This window comes from Clarias gariepinus, chromosome 12 (genome assembly GCF_024256425.1).
Source record: "Clarias gariepinus isolate MV-2021 ecotype Netherlands chromosome 12, CGAR_prim_01v2, whole genome shotgun sequence".
Lineage (NCBI taxonomy): Eukaryota > Metazoa > Chordata > Actinopteri > Siluriformes > Clariidae > Clarias > Clarias gariepinus.
In genome coordinates this window covers 23,227,870-23,246,849 of record NC_071111.1, presented here as the reverse complement: position 1 = coordinate 23,246,849, position 18,980 = coordinate 23,227,870, and the positions used below count along the sequence as shown (strand labels likewise).

The 18,980-nt window shown below is 37.4% G+C and overlaps 1 protein-coding gene across 1 annotated transcript in view; it reads right to left on the bottom strand.

Annotated features, from left to right (window-relative positions):
* Positions 1-530: 530 nt before the first annotated feature.
* Positions 531-18,980, bottom strand: part of tmem63a (transmembrane protein 63A) — a 37,444-nt gene continuing 18,994 nt past the window's right edge. Inside the window, exons 17-23 of the mRNA XM_053508352.1 lie at positions 17,330-17,389; positions 16,977-17,139; positions 16,562-16,667; positions 11,257-11,424; positions 11,049-11,164; positions 10,447-10,500; positions 531-8,974 (exon numbers count right to left, since the gene is read on the bottom strand). Coding sequence (XP_053364327.1) covers positions 8,843-8,974; positions 10,447-10,500; positions 11,049-11,164; positions 11,257-11,424; positions 16,562-16,667; positions 16,977-17,139; positions 17,330-17,389 — 799 coding nt within the window. The 3' untranslated portion in view covers positions 531-8,842. The remainder of the gene's footprint in view (positions 8,975-10,446; positions 10,501-11,048; positions 11,165-11,256; positions 11,425-16,561; positions 16,668-16,976; positions 17,140-17,329; positions 17,390-18,980) is intronic.

Genomic DNA, 18,980 nt, shown 5'->3' with positions numbered 1-18,980 from the left:
TACTTTTCCTCCCACAGGCAGATTAGGTGTTTCCAAATTTCCTGTAGTGTGTGTAAATGTTGACCGGAGGTCCTGCCACGGATGTAAAAATGAGAATAAATACAATGGTCACCATTGGCCTTCACGGTCCCTAGTTGGACTACAGAGGTTCCTAGATGGATGGATGGAACTGTTTTAAAACATCATAAAGTGGTTGGCTTTTTTGACTCAATGTAATTGGCAAGCAAAGAATAACATTCCCTTCCGCCACTATGTGAAACTTGGTTGGATCCAAACTATCCTCTGCATGCAACAGTATCTTCAGGCATGAGCAACACAATGAAAAGAGTTGAAGACCAACCCAGTATTTTAAGTGGTTGGTTGGTCAAAAAAAGCAGCAGAAATAAATAAATAAATTAATTAATTAATGAAGAAATTTCCAACAAGAGGTATACTGTTTATAAATACTGTAACAACAAATTGGTATATTACAAAATTTTAATTTAGCAATTGTGTATTTTAAGTTACAGACACTACATAAAAGGGCATGAAATTGTATTTTATTTAGCAAATGTGTTTTTTTTAATACTGTATAATTGTTTATGCATGTTTACAAAAAAACGAAGCATGGATCGGGAGATAAGAAGCATTAAGTATTATGAAAAATAGTGTCATATGATCTTACCTGAAAATTCACTTTTTCACCTATTGTACATAAGACATTTTTTAGCGCCAATATCTTGTTTTGTTGTAGAAACTGAATGATGATATTTAACTGCCCTTATCAGAATATGTATTGCATGCTGTTTTGCTATGTACCTTTATTTAATTTGCTCATCCTAAGACACCCTACATAGATCTTAACAACCCCCCTTTTGGTGAACCCAAGGTTCTGCCCTTGGATGGTATTAAGCCGTTATATAAAGTCCTTCCTACGAATACAGGCATCAGGGAGCAGGATGGGTGTTTAATTAGCAGTTTCACCAACTTGTTAAAATTTGTACTTGTAAAGATTTTTCAACATCCTGAAAGGTTCACAAAATTTATAATAGTCATATTTATACACCTGAAACAACTCAAATAAACCGTGCTTCCAGTATTTGCAGAAAAAATTCTCCTTACTATATATGAGAATGTGCAGTTATGCAAAAGCTGTGGTCTGGCAAAACCTATAAAATAAATCTTTTGGTAAGCTAGATCATCTCCTTCCACTATAATCACAATAGTGGTAAGTTTTTCTATTGTCTCTTGAAAGAACACACAAATTAGAAAATAATCATTTAAGAATACTTATTCTACAGAATTAAATGACCATTTAAAAAGGTTTTTTTTTCTGCAAAGGTTCGTGGGAAAACCATGCCTCTAGCATGGTTCGGCCCCTAGCAGTGGCAAAACAATATTGTCCATTGTGTTACAAGTTACTGCTTGTAAATGATGCACAAATCTTTGGGGGGTTTTATACGAACATGTTCTCCTCTGGGGCCCCGAACGCCTAAGTACACCAAAGACCTGAACCATAAACCATGAAAACCCCTACACTTTTAACTTAGCTTCAATAAATATTGTAAATGATTGGGTTAACAGGCTAATCTGAGAACTTCTTATGAATGTGAGAACCCAACCGCTATAAAGCACACGAGGGGGTATCAAATTAAGCCGACTATTTTTACTACCCGTGTAAAGTTCAGTGGGTTTTTTAATAGTGCTGTTTCACCTGTGTTCTGCATCAAATCCATTGGTTCTACACCATCTGAAACAATTGAAAGCAGATTATACTCATTTCATGTTTTATCCGTGCATGGATATCTGGATTCAATACACTTTCTCTGTGGAAATGAGGAGAGCCAAATACTGATTGGTTGCACGCACCATGTACACGCTAGGAGAAAGCAGTAAATCTCGCTGCGTCATGTGTCCGTGGTTTATTTGAAATTCTAGAGCGAAATGACTGGCTTGTATTTGATGCATGCTGCTTCACCCCGGATGGGTTATTGTTTTGGCCCTTTACACCAGCATGTTGGATTTAAACCAGCGACTATGAGGTTAAAATGCAGACCGGCAATTTTGAGGATAATGCCTATACTTGAGGATACAGGAATTCCTGGATTTTCTTTATGCATAGGCTCTGATTTCAGGGAACAGTGGTGTGTGTTACTACGTGAACTAACATGATTTTTAAAACTGATGACGTTTAAACAAATCAGACAATGATTTCGTAAGCCTAGATGTAATGCAGGTGTTGTCTAACAATACAGCTAAAACCGATTTATTTAAAATAATAAATGCAATTTATACTGTATGTATATCAACAGCATCATAGTTTAAAAATAAAGGCATCACGCACTTTAGGAAGAACAAATTCTTTTAGGAAAAACAGGATTCCAGCTGCAATATATGACAAACAACCCACTGAATGTAAATCAAAATAATTTGATCAGTATTCATTTGGAAACTTTACTTTAATATGACAAACCCTTTGATCTGCTGAGATCTGTCTCTTTGATCTCAGACAACCTTTGGCACAAGGCACAATACACTCAGGACAGAACTCCAGGCCTTCACAAAATTCTGTGCGCACATGGACAGCTAGAAGCGATTCGGTGAGTTATTTTATTAAGAGATGGACGGAAACGAAATGTAGAGAATATCACAAACTATACAGGATTATAAAACATAGCATAAGTAAACCTTATGCACACCGTTACACGAGATCAGTGGACAAAACCCTTAACCTTGTATCTGAACCATTCAACTTAGTGCCAAAGAGCCACCCTTCACTTCATCATGTTATGCAGATATCTGCAATGTTAAAGAATAGTTTTCCAGGCTTCCTGAGGGACCTTTTAGGCTCTCACTTTTGCAAAGTTTTTGTCTCTCTTTTTCAGTCCAGTCCATGTACCTGAGCAGTTTCAGAGTAATGTTTTTTGTTGTTTAGCCACACAGTGACACATGAATCACTGATGGACCAGTGAGAAACAGGTGCAGATGATGACGGATGATCAGGCCAGTGATTAGTATACTGGTAATGCTGACTGCTGAGTGTCAGCATCACCAGTATACTAATACTCCAGTACTCACCAGTATACTCATTTACAAACAGACGAGAGGGGAAATGAGGTCGCTGCTGAGGCTGTTACATAAACAACCAGTTTTTAAATTGTACTGTATCTTTCGACTTTGCAGGTTCCTGCAGTAAAACATTTGTTCTCGTTTCTTCAATTTAATCTACATAATTTCATTTTCTTTATCAAAACTTTTGCACAGAACTGTTTATAGTGACATCATAAGAAAATCCGTTTTAGTCTGTGACTGACAGATACGTTCATAGGAAAGGCAGTAAGTTGCATGTACTTCCAGGATTTAAATAGCCTGCCACCTTTTGCACGATGAAAAACAGGCTTGAGGAGACATCACAGAGAGAGAGAGAGAGAGAAACTTTAACAATGTGCAGACTCACTTTTCATAACTTAGAGATAAAAGGCTGCCATAAGAAACAGTGAAAGATATACAAGACTAAAACAGAACATTTTCTTTTGTCCCGTACCAAATACAAATACAGTACATATTTTTACACTTTTAAGAGTTCTTTTGAAGACCAAAATAAATGTGAAAAATAATAAACCATAAATCAGTTTCACTGCTATATGTGATACCTCTTATATACAGAGTAAAGAAAATAAAAACCAATACAATTCTTGTTCGGAATTATACGCTGCCTGGCCGAAAAAGTTTTCCCATTCCAGAGAGGTCAAATTATTGACTTGCATCAAGCAAAGAAAATATTACAATTACTGGAACTGGGTTAAGAACCATACAATGCATTATTAAAACCTGGACTGATTGTGCTGAGCCATGTGTTGAGAAATGTGGGCAGAGAAAAGGTAATGAAAGTAAGTACATTTCCCCACTTATAATAGATCATAACTAAACAGATGTGTGTCCATTAGAAAACCCATTGTGTGAGACTGATCAGAAAAAAGTTTTGAATTTACTAGGGAGCATAAAGATCAAATTTGAGGACACTAGACCATGACACCTACTGTATATAAGCTTGTTGGACATCTAATTCTAAAACTATGGGTATTAACATGGTGCTGATCTCCACCATAACCACTTTCACTTTTCTGGGAAGGCTTTCAAGAAACGTGTGGAATGTGATGTTGATGTTGCCTCCAGATGCAGTTTGGAACTCCGTAGTGAGTGATTCAACAGATCATAGGTGACATTAACTTGGCGGACCCTTTCTGTAAGTTTCCTGGTTCAGCCGTTGTTGCTCTTAGATGCATCCCAGTTTATAATACTAGCACTGAACAGTGCAGATTTTGCAGGGCAGAAATTTCATGGATGGAAATATGGTGAAGGTAGCATCCTGTCATTCATTATAAAGCTGTTAATTAATTAGGACTTACAGTACATTATTCTGTGTCACTCAGAAATTTTTTTTTTCCTTTGAGTCTGGTTCCTGTCATGTTTTTTTTTTTTTTTTTTTGTCCAATGGGTTTGCCCATTAAATATCTTCACATGCAGAATTCCATAAATATGCTTTGTGACCATGTCCGTTCTTAAAAATCCTATATGAACATAATTGAACTGAATCGAACCGATATTTAGTGTTGTAAGTTAGGCAAAGTCAACATCACTTAATGCCTGATTTTAAGAATCCTTGCCAGAGGTAGAAGAGGGCATGAGCTGGGTGAGAGAAGTGTGATTATACAGTAGAACTAGGCTCTCATCCTGCATCTAAATGACTGGATCTGTTGGAATTGAGGAAGACAAATGATGATAACTTTTTGTGCAATGTTTCTCAACGTGCACACTATGCCAAACCAGACTGTGAAACTACTGAGCCTGATTTGGGCATATTTGCTTTTGGTGTTCATTCCAAGGCCTCAATAGAAAGAACAGACATTTCTCCACATAAACATTTTGACAAAATAACGCAAAACATCATATCCAGTCCAGATACTGTGTAGGTCCATTTTGTGCCACCAGGGCAGCTCTGGCCCCTGAGGCCATGACTCCACAACACCACTGGGGGTGCTCTGTGGTGTGACAGCAGGGTGCTTGTGCACTTAGTGTTCTGGTGCCTTTCCGTCATGACCAGCAATGACTCTTTTCAGTGATTTGTGCTATATCAGCTTTTTTGTGGAGTTATAGTTAGTCCAAATGGACTAGCTTTTGGTCCCGTTGGAACGGGTGACCCTTGGATGCCCTTGATCCTTTCACCAGTTGGATTAATGGCATATGATTGATAATCAACGTTATTGCTACGGCTGATCAGGGTATAATGCATACAGAACAAAGTTTGAGCAAAAACTGAGTAAATTTTTGCACATACGTCTGACAGAACAATAGTGAATGTATGTACATAATTCTAACATATGCATAAAGATATAAAGTACATGGCGGCATGCTGGCAAAGTGGTTAGCATTGTCATCTAGCACCTCCAGGGTCTGAGTTCCATTCCAGCCTTTGTGTCTGTGTGCAAGGAGTTTGCATGTTCTCCCCGTGCTTGGTGGGTTTTCTCCAGGTACTCCAGTTTCCACCCACGGTCCAAAGATATGCAGATCAGGCTAATTGGTGCCTATACTTCCAAATTGCCTATAGTGTGGAAATGCACGTGTGAATGTTAGTCGTGAATGGGAAAAAATACAATGTTTAACATTGGCCTCCATGGTCCATAGTTGGATTGCAAAGGATAAATGGAGGGATGAATATGGTACAAATACATTCATTAATTTCTTTTTTCCTTCTTTGGCAGCTTTTTGAAGAGTCTGCAATGCACATGTGTATACATAAGAGTTTAAGGAAATGCTAATTTACAGGGGGAAAAAAAGTGCACAGCTTTGTTCTGCTTTGCATCAATTTTATTGAACATTTTGGCCAAAGACACAAAAACAGATGGATACAAATCAAAAATGCATTAGTCTTGCAATGAATTGAAAAGATTTAGCATATTTTTAGCAACAGATGGAATCTCAAAATTAATGTGAACAAAGCTACAAAGTGTGCCTTCTTGGACCTGGCCTATAAACAAGAATATTAAGAACTAACACTATCGGACCCTCTGCTGAGGACAAAGATATCTGCCAAACATGTGGGTGTGAGGGGTTTGCCCATGCTCCATAAAAGCAAATTCATGAACGCACAGTATATTTTCCTCTAAACATGATGAGTTCATTGTGATATTAAATGCCACTCAGACTCTCTGGATGTGGCTACAGAACACAGGAAGGAACATTAACGCTGGTCACAGGATGCTAAAATTAACCATATTCTAGCCGTATATTGGCATGCATGTGTATGGCGTGGAAAAATTCGGGAAGAGAAAGGTATTATTAGACATATGGTCAAAATGTGTTTTGGTCATTTTGAAAAATCCCACGCTGCAATCTGCAAACCGTCCAAACAACACACCCACACTGTAAAAACAATTACTCAGCTACAAGATTTCGGCAATTGTAGTCCGTAGCCAGCTGGAGCAGGACCGTCGAAAGGGTGCACACTTTACAACCGAGGTGAACCGAAGTCTATGACGGGGCACATGCCCTGTGGTTCGGAAGCGACCATAACCAGGGCACACGGTGCTGAGGAGAAGCACAGCTCAGGGGAAGGATTGCAAATGGAGCATGTCGATACGATCCAGAAGAACAGCAAGGCCAGGTCACTCCCACTACTGCTCTCTGGATAATGCATCTGGTTCCCATGATCTTTCCTCATGCACTGGCACCGAGACTAATTCGCTCCGCTTATCAACTCCCTCTTCTCTTATGTCTGTCTCAGTATCAAGGGAAGGGTGTCATCACTTCAATATCTCCAAGACTTTCTTTTATTATTAATTTTCTCTTGAAAAACATACAATATTGCTCAAACAAGCAATACACAATATATAAAATGTATAGTGTATAATCAGAATACGCCTCAATTTTTAGCATCTTGGAACATCTTCACACCTGCGCATTCATGCAGTCATCTAAAAAGGAAATCCTGTGGTGGCAGTATATTCATCTTCATTCAATCATCTTCTATACTGCTTATCCTGTATACAGGGTTGAAGGGGACTTCAAGTAGACTAGGCTATTATAAGGCACAAAAGCACAAACACTACGGACAATATGGGGAACACCAATTAAACTAATCTGCATGTCTTTCTTTGGACTGTAGGAGGAAACCGGGAGTACCTGAGGGAGACCCACCATGCACACAGACCCGAGGCGGAAATCGAACCCAGACCCCGGAGGTGCAAGGCGACAGTGCTAACCACTATGTCACCACATTAATGATTAGTTAATGATCAAACAAACATCAGAATGAAGAAACAAAAAGACAAAACTCCAAATCAGAGTCAGTTCTGTGGTTGAAACGCCCTGGTACTAATAGGGACGGTCAGAAAAAGCATCACACCTAAAGGTGGGTGAGCTACAAAAGCAGAAGAGCACACATCAGGATCCGCTCCTGTCAATCAAGAACAGGAATCTGATGGTAACATGGGCACCCAAACTTCATAATACCTTTACAGTAGATGCCACAGCTACTGAGACGAGGCAGATAGCAGACTTAAAAACGATAATCAAATCCTGATGTCCTTCCTGAAAGTAAAACATTGGTCCTGAAAGTGTTTACAGAGACAGTGAATCAGCAGTTCTGGAAGATTATATAACATTATAAAACGTATTTTCCCTTTCATTATTATGACAAGAATACTAATACGTATGTTTTTTTTTCTTGCAAAATTAAGCATGTTCATTAAACTTGTTGCACAATCGTTAGAGCTCTGAAAACTCTGAAACTATTCCCGTAAAAAAAAAGAAAACATTTTTTTAAAAACCTTCATCTCTGAAAGGCATCGTAGAAAAACAGTGCCCTCTACAGAGTGTATTTCAAATGAGCACTTTCAGAACTTCATGCACGATAAAATAATAAAGAAGTGAGTCACACACACACACACACACACACACACGCACAATGAAAATAACAACAACATGGATGAAACCCAGATACAGTCTTTGTCTTTGTCAAAACATCAGGTTTAAAAAAAAAAATTAAAAGCATCGACTCAGAACACAAGCAATTTTAAAAGCAGGATCTCGAACCCCAACAAGTACTGTCATTTGACATTTTTCTAACAATATCTTTGATTTTGATCTGTTTGTTATTATACAACATACTAACAATTCTATCATCGTTCATCACACTGATACGAAAATGTAATCAGACGTTTCTAACGCAGCTGTCGAGCCTAAGAACCCGTGCGGTGAAAGTCTCTTTACACAAACAGCCGGAATTCATTTGGCTTTCTCTCCTTGGACACGGCGCCAAAAAGCTTGTGCAACGTTTAGATTATGCCGTTCGGTGGAGCACTGAGTAAAGCATACTTCTTAATTAAGGGTTTAGGGCTTTGTTGAAACGGCTTTGTTACTGAAAACCCCCCAGGGTAGATATATATTTAACTCCAGCATTTCATCCCACCATGCCTGAATTAATTCTAGTGCCATAAAGCACTGTAATGCGCTCACTGACTGGGGTGTGACAGCTCTAAAACCAAAAACAAGTTTTCCGATTAATCGGATTGCATGATGACATTTTGTCATGGATGTCCCAACTTCGGGATTTCTCGGATCTCACGTTTCAGTAACTGATCAATAATTGACTTAATAAACCACACACAACATCTGGAAATAAAACTGTAACAAGTTTAATTGTTATCGTCAGGACTGCTTGAGGTTTCTGCTCAGTCACAGAACCGCCCCCGCCCACCCCCACCCTGCCATCTCATTTACTCACACCGGCGGTCCCGCCTCGTACATTAATAAGTGCAGAAAGTCGTGAGTGTTGGACCGCTTTTTGATTGACGTCCGTGCATCAAGCGTCCAGATATTCTTGCGTGTTGGGAACAGCTGGGTTCGCGTCCATAGCGCCATATGACTGGTGGTGACTGACTTCTGCGGGAGACTTGGAGGCATCTTCAGGGTACAAAACTTGGGGAAGGTACACCTGCAAAAGAGAAACTTAGGAGTCAGAAGTGGAATTTGTCTCTCTTGGGGAGATTTATTTTAGCAAAAGTAAAATCTTAGTTCTTATATGAGCATTTTTCCTCATAGGGATTCTTATCTTATAGCAAGAAAAGAGCAATTTGTGTGTGTGTGTGAGTGTGTGTGGGGTTTGTGTGGAGGTGTGTGTTTATGAGTGTTTATATGTGTATATGTTTATATGTGTGTATGTGTGTGCATGGGTGTACATGAGTTTGTATGGGTGTTTAAGGGTGTGTCAGGGTGTGTATTGGTGTATATGGGTGTGTGAGTATGTGTCTGAGTACTGTATGTATGGGTGTGTGTGGGTGTGTGTATGGGTGTGTATGAATCTGTATAGGTGTGCATGTGTGAGTGTGGGTAAATGTGACTGTGTACAGGTGTATATGTGTGTGTGTGTGCGTGAGTTTGTATGGGTGTGTGTGACAGTGTGTGTGTTTGTGTGTGTGTGTGTGTGTGTGTGTGTGTGTGTGTGTGTGTGACAGTGTGTGTGTTTGTGTGTGTGTGTGTGTGTGTGTGTGTGTGTGTGTGTGTGTGTGTGTGTGTGTGTGTGTGAGACAGTGTGTGTGTGAAAGTGTGTGTGTGTGTGTGTGTGTATGGGCGTGACTGTGTATGGGGGTGTGTGACTGTGTATGGGCATTCGTGAGTGTGTATGGGTGTGTGTGACTGTGTGTGTATGGGTGTGTGAGAGTGTGTGTGTATATGAGTATCTGACTGTGTATGGGCGTTCGTGAGTGTGTGTGGGTGTGTGTCTGTGTGTATGGGTGTGTGACTGTGTGTGTATGTGCATTCGTGAGTGTGTGTGACTGTGTATGGGCGTTCGTGAGTGTGTGTGGGTGTGTGTCTGTGTGTATGGGTGTGTGTGACTGTGTGTGTATGGATGTGTGAGAGTGTGTGTGTGTGTATATGAGTATCTGAGTGTGTATGGGTGTTATGTGACTGTGTATGAGTGTTCATGACTGTGTGTATGAGTGTGTGTGACTGTGTGTGTCTGGGCGTTCGTGAGTGTGTGTATGGGTGTGTGAGTGTGTGTGTGTATGTGCGTTCGTGAGTGTGTGTATGGGTGTGTGACTGTGTGTGACTGTGTATGGGTGTTCGTGAGTGTGTGTGGGTGTGTGACTGTGTGTATCGGTGTGTGTGACTGTGTGTGTCTGGGCGTTCGTGAGTGTGTGTATGGGTGTGTGAGTTTGTGTGTGTGTCTGGGCGTTCGTGAGTGTGTGTATGGGTGTGTGAGTGTGTGTGTGTGTATGTGCGTTCGTGAGTGTGTGTCGGTGTGTGACTGTGTGTATGAGTGTGTGTGACTGTGTGTGTATGGGCGTTCGTGAGTGTGTATGGGTGTGTGTGTGTGTGTGAGTGCGTGTGTGTAAGTGCGTCTGTGTGTGTGTGTGTGTAAGAGAGAAAGAGACAACAGCTGAACTCATGTAAGAATGAACTTACAGCACCAGTGGAATTTTCTGCAGTTTCATCAGAGTCTTCATTTTCATCCTTGACCTATTTAGCATGTGAGAAATGTGCGCACACACACACACACACACAGTCAGGATCTCTGGAAATAGCATTGCAAACCGATGTGTTTTTCTTGTTAGTAATGTACGGTGGCCCTGGAACGACATCCCCGCATATAAAAATAAACACATATCTGCCCTCATCTCAACAAACGGTAAAGTTATCGTTCATTTCTAAGCAACGGCTTTATCCTGATCAAAGGTCAATCCAGAGCGGATCCAGAGCCAATCCCAAGCATATGACATTCATTACGTTTGGAAATTACACTCAACTAGCAAGCATTAACACACGGTATTTAGACAGACTGACTTTTCCTCAGTACAAAACACGTCCTTACGTAATGTCGTCTCCGCGCAGATTATAAGGACGGGAAACAGTTACATTTTCCCGGGCTGCATTACCTACTTATACACTGCAGCTCCAATAAATCCTAACCATAAACTACCTCTTAGTGTAAAGGATTGTTTCGCGAGAAACAAAAGCAAGTCACAGGGAATGAGGAGTGAAAACATGCACGTTCAAAATCATCTTACAACATAGTTATGAGGACTGAGGTACTTGAAGTGGCCAAAGCAGGTGTAACTGATGCAGATGAAGATGGTCACACACAGAACCACCAACGTGAAGAGAGAAATCACATCCGTGAATCCTGAAGAGGAGTACAATCGCGATATAGTTACACTCCTAATACAGGTTCATTAGAATTAAACAGTTACTCCACGCATGGGTTCGATGCGTTACCTGCCCTGAAGATTGAGAAGAAGTAGAGCCAGAACAGACAGATGATCGGCGCAGCCAGGGCTTGATTGACAGCTCCCAGGTGCACCTGTCGGTCGAGGCGGGCGGGAAGGTATGCGAAGTACAGGTTGTGTTTGTCTACCAGGTGCTTTAGGATTATATAGAGAAAACCTACACACACACACACACACAAATAGTGTATTTGTAAAACGTGTCGTGTTAGTTGTTCAGTGTGACGTTGGGACTAGGGCTAAAGTAAACACCGCAACATAAGGCCAAGAGATCAGGACTAACAGAAATCAAGAGGAGACCCGGTCTTTACTCAAGATACAGTAGAACTCAACTGAAAGCAAGACCTTTTGAAGACCAAGCTTGAACTCCATCTGGTTGGCGTCAGTCATATCGAGCCAAAGATTCAGCGAGAAGGAATTATGTCAAACAAAAAAAATAAATAAATAATGCACTACTGAATTTAGTTATTGAGACCAAATTCAAAATCAAATTCTATTGAAATTTCATTTGTCATGTAAACAATACACAGTGAAATACTTACACGACTGTCATTTCACAAGACAAAATAATAATTCACTAGAGTACAATTAAACTAACGATAGAATTTTTCCATAAAAATAAAATACAAATTAGGATGCAAATTTACAAATCTATAGATTTAAGAGAGATATACAGTATAAACTACACAGGTTTTATAGAATGTATGAAATCAAACTGTAAATTACAGTATGTGGTATAAAAATATAGAACTGAATATAGAAATAGAAAAGTTTAGAAGTGGGTAGAACAGCAGCACCGTGATTTAAACATGGAGTATGAAATGAATATGTGCGTCAGCAGCAGTGGCTAAATATAATTTTAAGTCAATACAGAGTCAAAACTCAAGACCGGACCACAGACCTTCAAGTAATGTGCAAAAGTCTTGAAAAGTCCCGCCCTCATTTCTTCATATTAAATAAAATTAAATGATAAAATATGAATGAAAGAAATGGGAACAATTGTTTTACTGTGACGAGCTGCAAAGTGCCTAAAGGTACAATTTTAAAATGTGTTATTAATAAGTAACAACTTTAGCAGCAACCTCATTTCCCTCCTCGTCTGTTCCAACCTCACCAGTATACTAATCACCAGCCTGAACATCTGTTAACATCTGTACCTGTTTCTCACTGCTTGATAGATCTCTGTGTGGTTTAACAAACAAGAAATATTCTTCTGATCTGCTCAGGTACAGGAACTGCACTGAAAATGAGAGACAAAACCTGGGAAAAATGTGAGCCAAAAAAAAAAAAAGGATTTCAGTAAGCCTGGAGAACTTCTGCTTATGACTACATTCTGGCTCTTTGGAAGGAAAATATAAAGTAATGTCACGTCACAATACTTGGAAGACATTTCAGCATCACACCATATTTATTATGGTATACACAGGCATACTGGAACAAAATAAATCTATATAAAAAAAAATGAAGTACTGAGTACCAGTTATTCAAATGACTTCTAATCTATTCTTCTGGCTGACGGCATTAGGAGCAAATACCACAGGTCTTCACCGGTCTGCATAACGCATTTATCAAAGTGATGGTGTTTTTTTTTTTTTTTCCAAGGAACACCCTTGCTGATGGAACCATCTTTAATTTATCCAGTTTGCCAAAAGGAACATAAAGGATTGTAAGCCTGAAGGAAACCCAGCTCTAAAATAAGGCTATAAGGATATAATGCAATAATACTGATATGTATGATAGTTATTTGAGATATCATCAGTATTCTGCTATATGTTTTTTGTATAAATAACATACTTTAAGCAACTGATATGATGCTAGAATTAATTTGTATTTAATGAAAAAAATTAGCAAATTTCAAAAATTTTTTTTTGAAATGTTAGTTTTTAATAATCTTGCATTAAAATGTATTTTATATTTAAAATATATTTTTAATGCCCAAAATATTTTTAAATAAAAATATTTTAAATATATTAAATAATTGTGACTATTCTAATAAAAATATTTTTCATTAAAAAAACATTTTAAATATATTAAAAATTCTCCATTAAAATGTATTTTTAATATATTTAAAAATATTTTTAATGCCAAAAATATTTTTTCAATAAAAATATTTTAAATATATTAAATAATTGTGACTATATTTTAATTAAAAATATTTTGCATTAAAAATACATTTTAAATATATTAAAAATACATTTTAATGCAAGATTATTTTTGTCATGATTAGTGTGGTGTTGGTCTGTGGGCTTGAAGGTGGGAGAGGCATAGACGCAGAGGATACGGACTTGGAGTCTTTTTATTAAACAAAACAAAACATGAAAAAAAAGAAGTTGGCTTTATAAGTGGAGCATGTTTCAAACAAAACATTCACAAAATAATATCAAAACAGACTAAACATACCAAGGACTCAAGCAGACTGAACATACTAGGACACAATACAAACAAGAAGACCAAGTTAGACAAAACAGACAGGGAGACTAAACAGACTAGGATCTAAGCAGGTTAGTAGTGTAGTGGTTAGTAGTTACACAGACTAAGAGCTAAACATACAAGAGACTAATCACACAAGAGGTTACACATTCAAGAGGCTCATCCTACTAGCGGCTACTCCTACTAGAAGGCTAAACCCACTAGAGGCTAACCATGCTAAAGGCTAAGCCTACTAGGGGACACACAGGCTAGGAGACAAACTAACACAAATGCAAACTTAAATAGCTCCACAAACAATATGCCAACGAAAACTAAACTAAACAAGTGCCCACTTAACATAACCTTTACTCGACCCAGTTTTCCAAAACAAAAAGCTATTTATAACGAAACTAATGAGCTACCTCGGTTCAGGTGAGCGCGCTCATCACCTGACCGAGGTGCATTCTGGGAAACTGAGTCTACAAACAAAAAACTACACAAACAAAGGTATCGGGAGCACAGTGCCCTCTAGGGGTGATCTCTTACAATTCAGCAATTTATTCCTAAATTATTCATATATTTTAATAGATTTTGCAGGAAAAATATATTAAAAGTATATATATATATATATATATATATATATATATATATATATATATACAGTATATATAAATAAATTAAATATATATGTATATTTATATTTTACTTAGCATTAAAATAATATATTTTAATGCTAAATAATTTTAAGCAAACCAATATAATGAGAGTATCCTGTATCCCAGGAATGTCTCTCCCGTCATGGCAAGATATTGTTGTTATATTGCCCAATTGGCTGAGAAAAAAAAAAAAAGAAACTATTTGGCCTTGAAAACCGGACCCAGACTGTATTATAACCAGACCCTTATTTTTTTTTTTGTTCAATTATTATACTGTATGTTAAAACTACAAGCAAACTAAAGTTTCTGTAAACTTGCTTGAGTATTTCTGTGGGTTGATTTGAAGATTACACTGTGCGGTAACACAGATACAGTATGAACACTTTACAGAGGCTAAGCCTTTACAGTAAGAGTTTATTTAACATGAATTTGCCATCCAGGATCTTTTATACAGTGAGAACAGTGTTACTGTGGGCAGTGTGCGACTGTGTTACTCTGGGCAGGTAGGATTTTTACTACGTGGCAGGAAAAAAAAAAAGAAGAAAAAAAACTGACCCGATTTTAACTTAAATTACAAGTGGCAGCCATGTAATGCTGACCCATCATGACTGTCTGGCCACAAATGATGGTCCGTGAACATAGTACCTATCGTATGTCATACAGTACACATTCCTCCTTAAAACACCAGCGCACTTATTTATTCAGGGTTTCTGTAACACAGGATCTGTAGAGGAATCCGCACAACTGTAACTTTAAAAACAAAAGAAATTTGACGCTCATCCCCGCTGTCATTTCCCACTGGAAGCAAGTGGACGCCGAACTGCCTTAGTAAAGGTTTAAAATAACATACTATTATTTACTGTCTACTATTTAACTCTCCCACCCGATTAGCCAGGTAATGGAAATAACATGTGTATGGAATTAGACTAGTGTGGCGTATGAGTATTACTACTGTATGAGAAACGCACTCCTTTAGATTCATCTCTAAAACTAAGGTTAATCCTAATTTTATCCACCTTTAGAGAACTTGTGCATGCACTGTAAGTTAATAAGACCTGACAACAAGATGTTTCGAACCATAACATGCATGGACCGACTGACTTCTAATAGCGCAGCCTAAAAGTGAACTTATAACAATTTCACATCTGGCACTCCTACAGCTGCCCTTGATTGTCCCTGTATGATTATTATGATTACATCTCTTTGTCATTATGGATGATTATATTTCCCACACACCATTAAAGCCATGCACATGCAAATTCTTTGCAGTTTTTGTCCATGAAACGACAGATCAAACAAATGACAAAAAAAAAAGACAAATAGGAGAGTATAATGATCGAAATGATCTCAATCAACCTTGTTATTCATCTCATAATGCTTCAACAGTCGTTCCCAGAAAGCAGTATATTAGTTCCAGAATATACACCGATCAGCCATTACAATAAAATCACCTGCCTAGTAGTGTGTAGGTCCCTCTTGTGTCCATTAAGGCATGGACTCCACAATACCTCTAAAAGTGTGCTGCGGTATCTGGCACCAAAGTGTTAGCAGTAAATCCTTTAAGTACTATAAGTTGTGAGGATGGATCAGACATGTTTTTCCATCACATCCCACATGCTCAATCCAATTTCCATCTGGGGAATTCGGATGCCAAGTCAACACCTGAACTTTTTTCATCAGGCCATGAATAAATGATTTGGATAAATGATGAGTGTGGCAGGGTGCTGAAAGAGGCCATTGCCATCACGGAATACTTGGTCTGCAATAAATTTTGGTGGGTTTTTACGTGTCAAAGTAGCTTCCACATGAACGCCAGGACCAAGGGTTTTTCAATAAAATGTTGCCCAGAGCATCACACTGTTTTACCTCCTTCATATAGTGCATCCAGGTGCCATCTATTGCCCAGGTACAGTAATAGAGGCACGTGCACCCTATCTTCCACCAGGCTACCTTCTTCCATTGCTTCATTCATGTTCACAGAGAAGGGGTCAGGAGTCAGCATGGGTCAGCTTGGGCACTCTGCTACTACACAGCCTCATACACAACAAGCTGCAATGCACTATGGGTTCTGATTCCTTCCTATCATAGCCAGAAATAACTTTTTCAGCAAATTGTGCCATATTTCTATGGTATTGACCCAAACAAGCTACCCCCTTTGCCTCGCCATGCAGATTTATGTTATTCTGTCAATTATGCTTTTAATAGTACGTGTAAAGTGTGGATTGCTCTTACCGAATGGTGCTATAACAGGACAGGTGATGCTGTAGGCCATAATGACTGTGAAGACACACAGTGTCCATCCGTACCTTGCCCCGTACTCAAACTCGTATGCCTGGTTCTTCGCAGAACAAACAAAAATAATGTTTGTCACCGAAACTAAAGTTTATAATACGTTAAACACTCTTACATGATGCACTAATACATAATGACCAGCACTAAATATCACAACAGAGAAGGATCTATAAACAGCTTTTTTTATTTGAATTATTATTCATATTATTAATATTTATAAGCTACAAAGATTAAAGGTTTTAATTATTTAAAAACTATTATTTATAATTAATTATTTAATTATATAAAAACTAGCTTTTTTTTAATTGAATTACAAGGTTGCTCAGTTATATGACATCATAAATCACACATTTACCTGTTTGACATGTTTCCTCTCGGCAGCTGAACGTGCAAGAGCAAGGCGCACGGTGTAGAGCAATAAACTCGGCAATCTGAGCAGCTCCATCCCAGAACCGATCAGCGCAGCGGCGATCACGTAATTCACAAAGAATGCGCCCTGATCCGGCAAAAACACACACCTGGGGCAATGAGAGTCCCCATTAATTATTATGTGTCAGACAGTATTTTAGTAGTCTACCCACATCATGCATACCTAAAGATAAATACTTTCACACATCAATAAATTAATAGTATTTTATAGAATTTACTTAAATAGGTATTTGAAAATGTTTGATAATTTTATATAAGAAAACAGCAACCTTTACTTACTCAAATCTCAGCTTCTGCTCAGTCTGGGAATCAAAGAGCCATCGGAAAAACACATCTAAACTGTGAATGGAAGGGCACGATGTAATCATGTAAATATATGCAGCAATGCAGTAAAGCAATTTATTAAAACTGTAATAATTATAGACTAAATGATAAAATACATTATATATATATATATATATATATATATATATATATATAAATATATACACACAATAGAATAGATTAGAATAGGCTGATTTTTACAACAGAACAAAATTAGACCTTAAAGTAGTTTATTACAATGCAGTTGCATATATTATAATAAAATGATATCACAGAATACATCAAAAAATTATATTATAAAACAGAAAGTCATAGACCACACTAACCTAGACTACAATATAATGCTTATTGCGACAAAAAAAGAACAGAAGAAAAAACAACAGAACAGAACAAAAAAGATCAGAACAGAATAGGACCATAAAATAGTATATAACGCAACAGCATTGATAAGAATGGCAGCTTAAAATAGCAAAGTATCGAATCATAATCAGAACAGAACGTCGAAGAGAACAGAACAGAACACAACAAAAGTGTCTAATAGTTTGTCCTAATGCAATAAGACAGAATGACAAAATGCACACTATAATGGAATAGAATTAGCGATGCATGACTTAAATTTTTTTTGTTTTTTTTAATTGATTATTACTATTTTTTAATTGATTATTACTAATTATAAAAAAAAATTAAAAATTGAAAAATTTAAACCGATACACATTTAACCAGGCTAACAGCAAATAATGGCACGAATAATTTCATTAAGATAAAATACAAACTCTACATACATTTTCAACTATGTGTATATTACCTGTAACATACTGCAGCATTTTAAGATAGCACACATTGCACAGGTCCGTATTGTGATTTCGATTTTATGTGATTTTATGTGATTGTGCAAAACTAAACTGAGTGGAAAAGAATAGAATAGAATAGAATAGAATAGAATAGAATAGAATAGAAGCGATCACTTGACTGCTGCTTAATTAGAAGATCAGGTCGATCTGGTCTAAGCTCTTTAACTTTTTTACTTTCTTCGTCCGATCGCCTTGCGAAGGGCTATTTTAGCAAAGAAATGACAGAATTTCCTCTCAATATAGCTGGCTTTCACGTCAATCACTATTCAATATATTAACGAACCATCTGCTGACCATTAATAGCACACAATGAGAATGGTCCAAACACATGAGCCCAAATTTTGTAATTTTATCAAATTTAACTCGGCTAACACAAAATAACTCCACAAATTATCTCATTAAGCAAATTCAAGAAAATGTTTTTATTTCCTCAAAATATAAATAAAAAAAAACCCAAATACTTAAACTATTGGAAAACGTTTTAATATACAAATATATTACCTGATATAATTTGCAAGAATTCACAAGTAAATCATTGCACAGGTCAATACTGTGATTTAAATTTTTTAGGCGATTAATTGTGCACCACTGAATATAATATAATATAATATAATATAATATAATATAATATAATATAATATAATATAATATAATATAATATAATATAATATAATATAGTATTATAATGCAACAAATGGAATAGCATAGATTAGAATTATTAAAATAAAGAACTGTAATATAACTGTAATAAAACT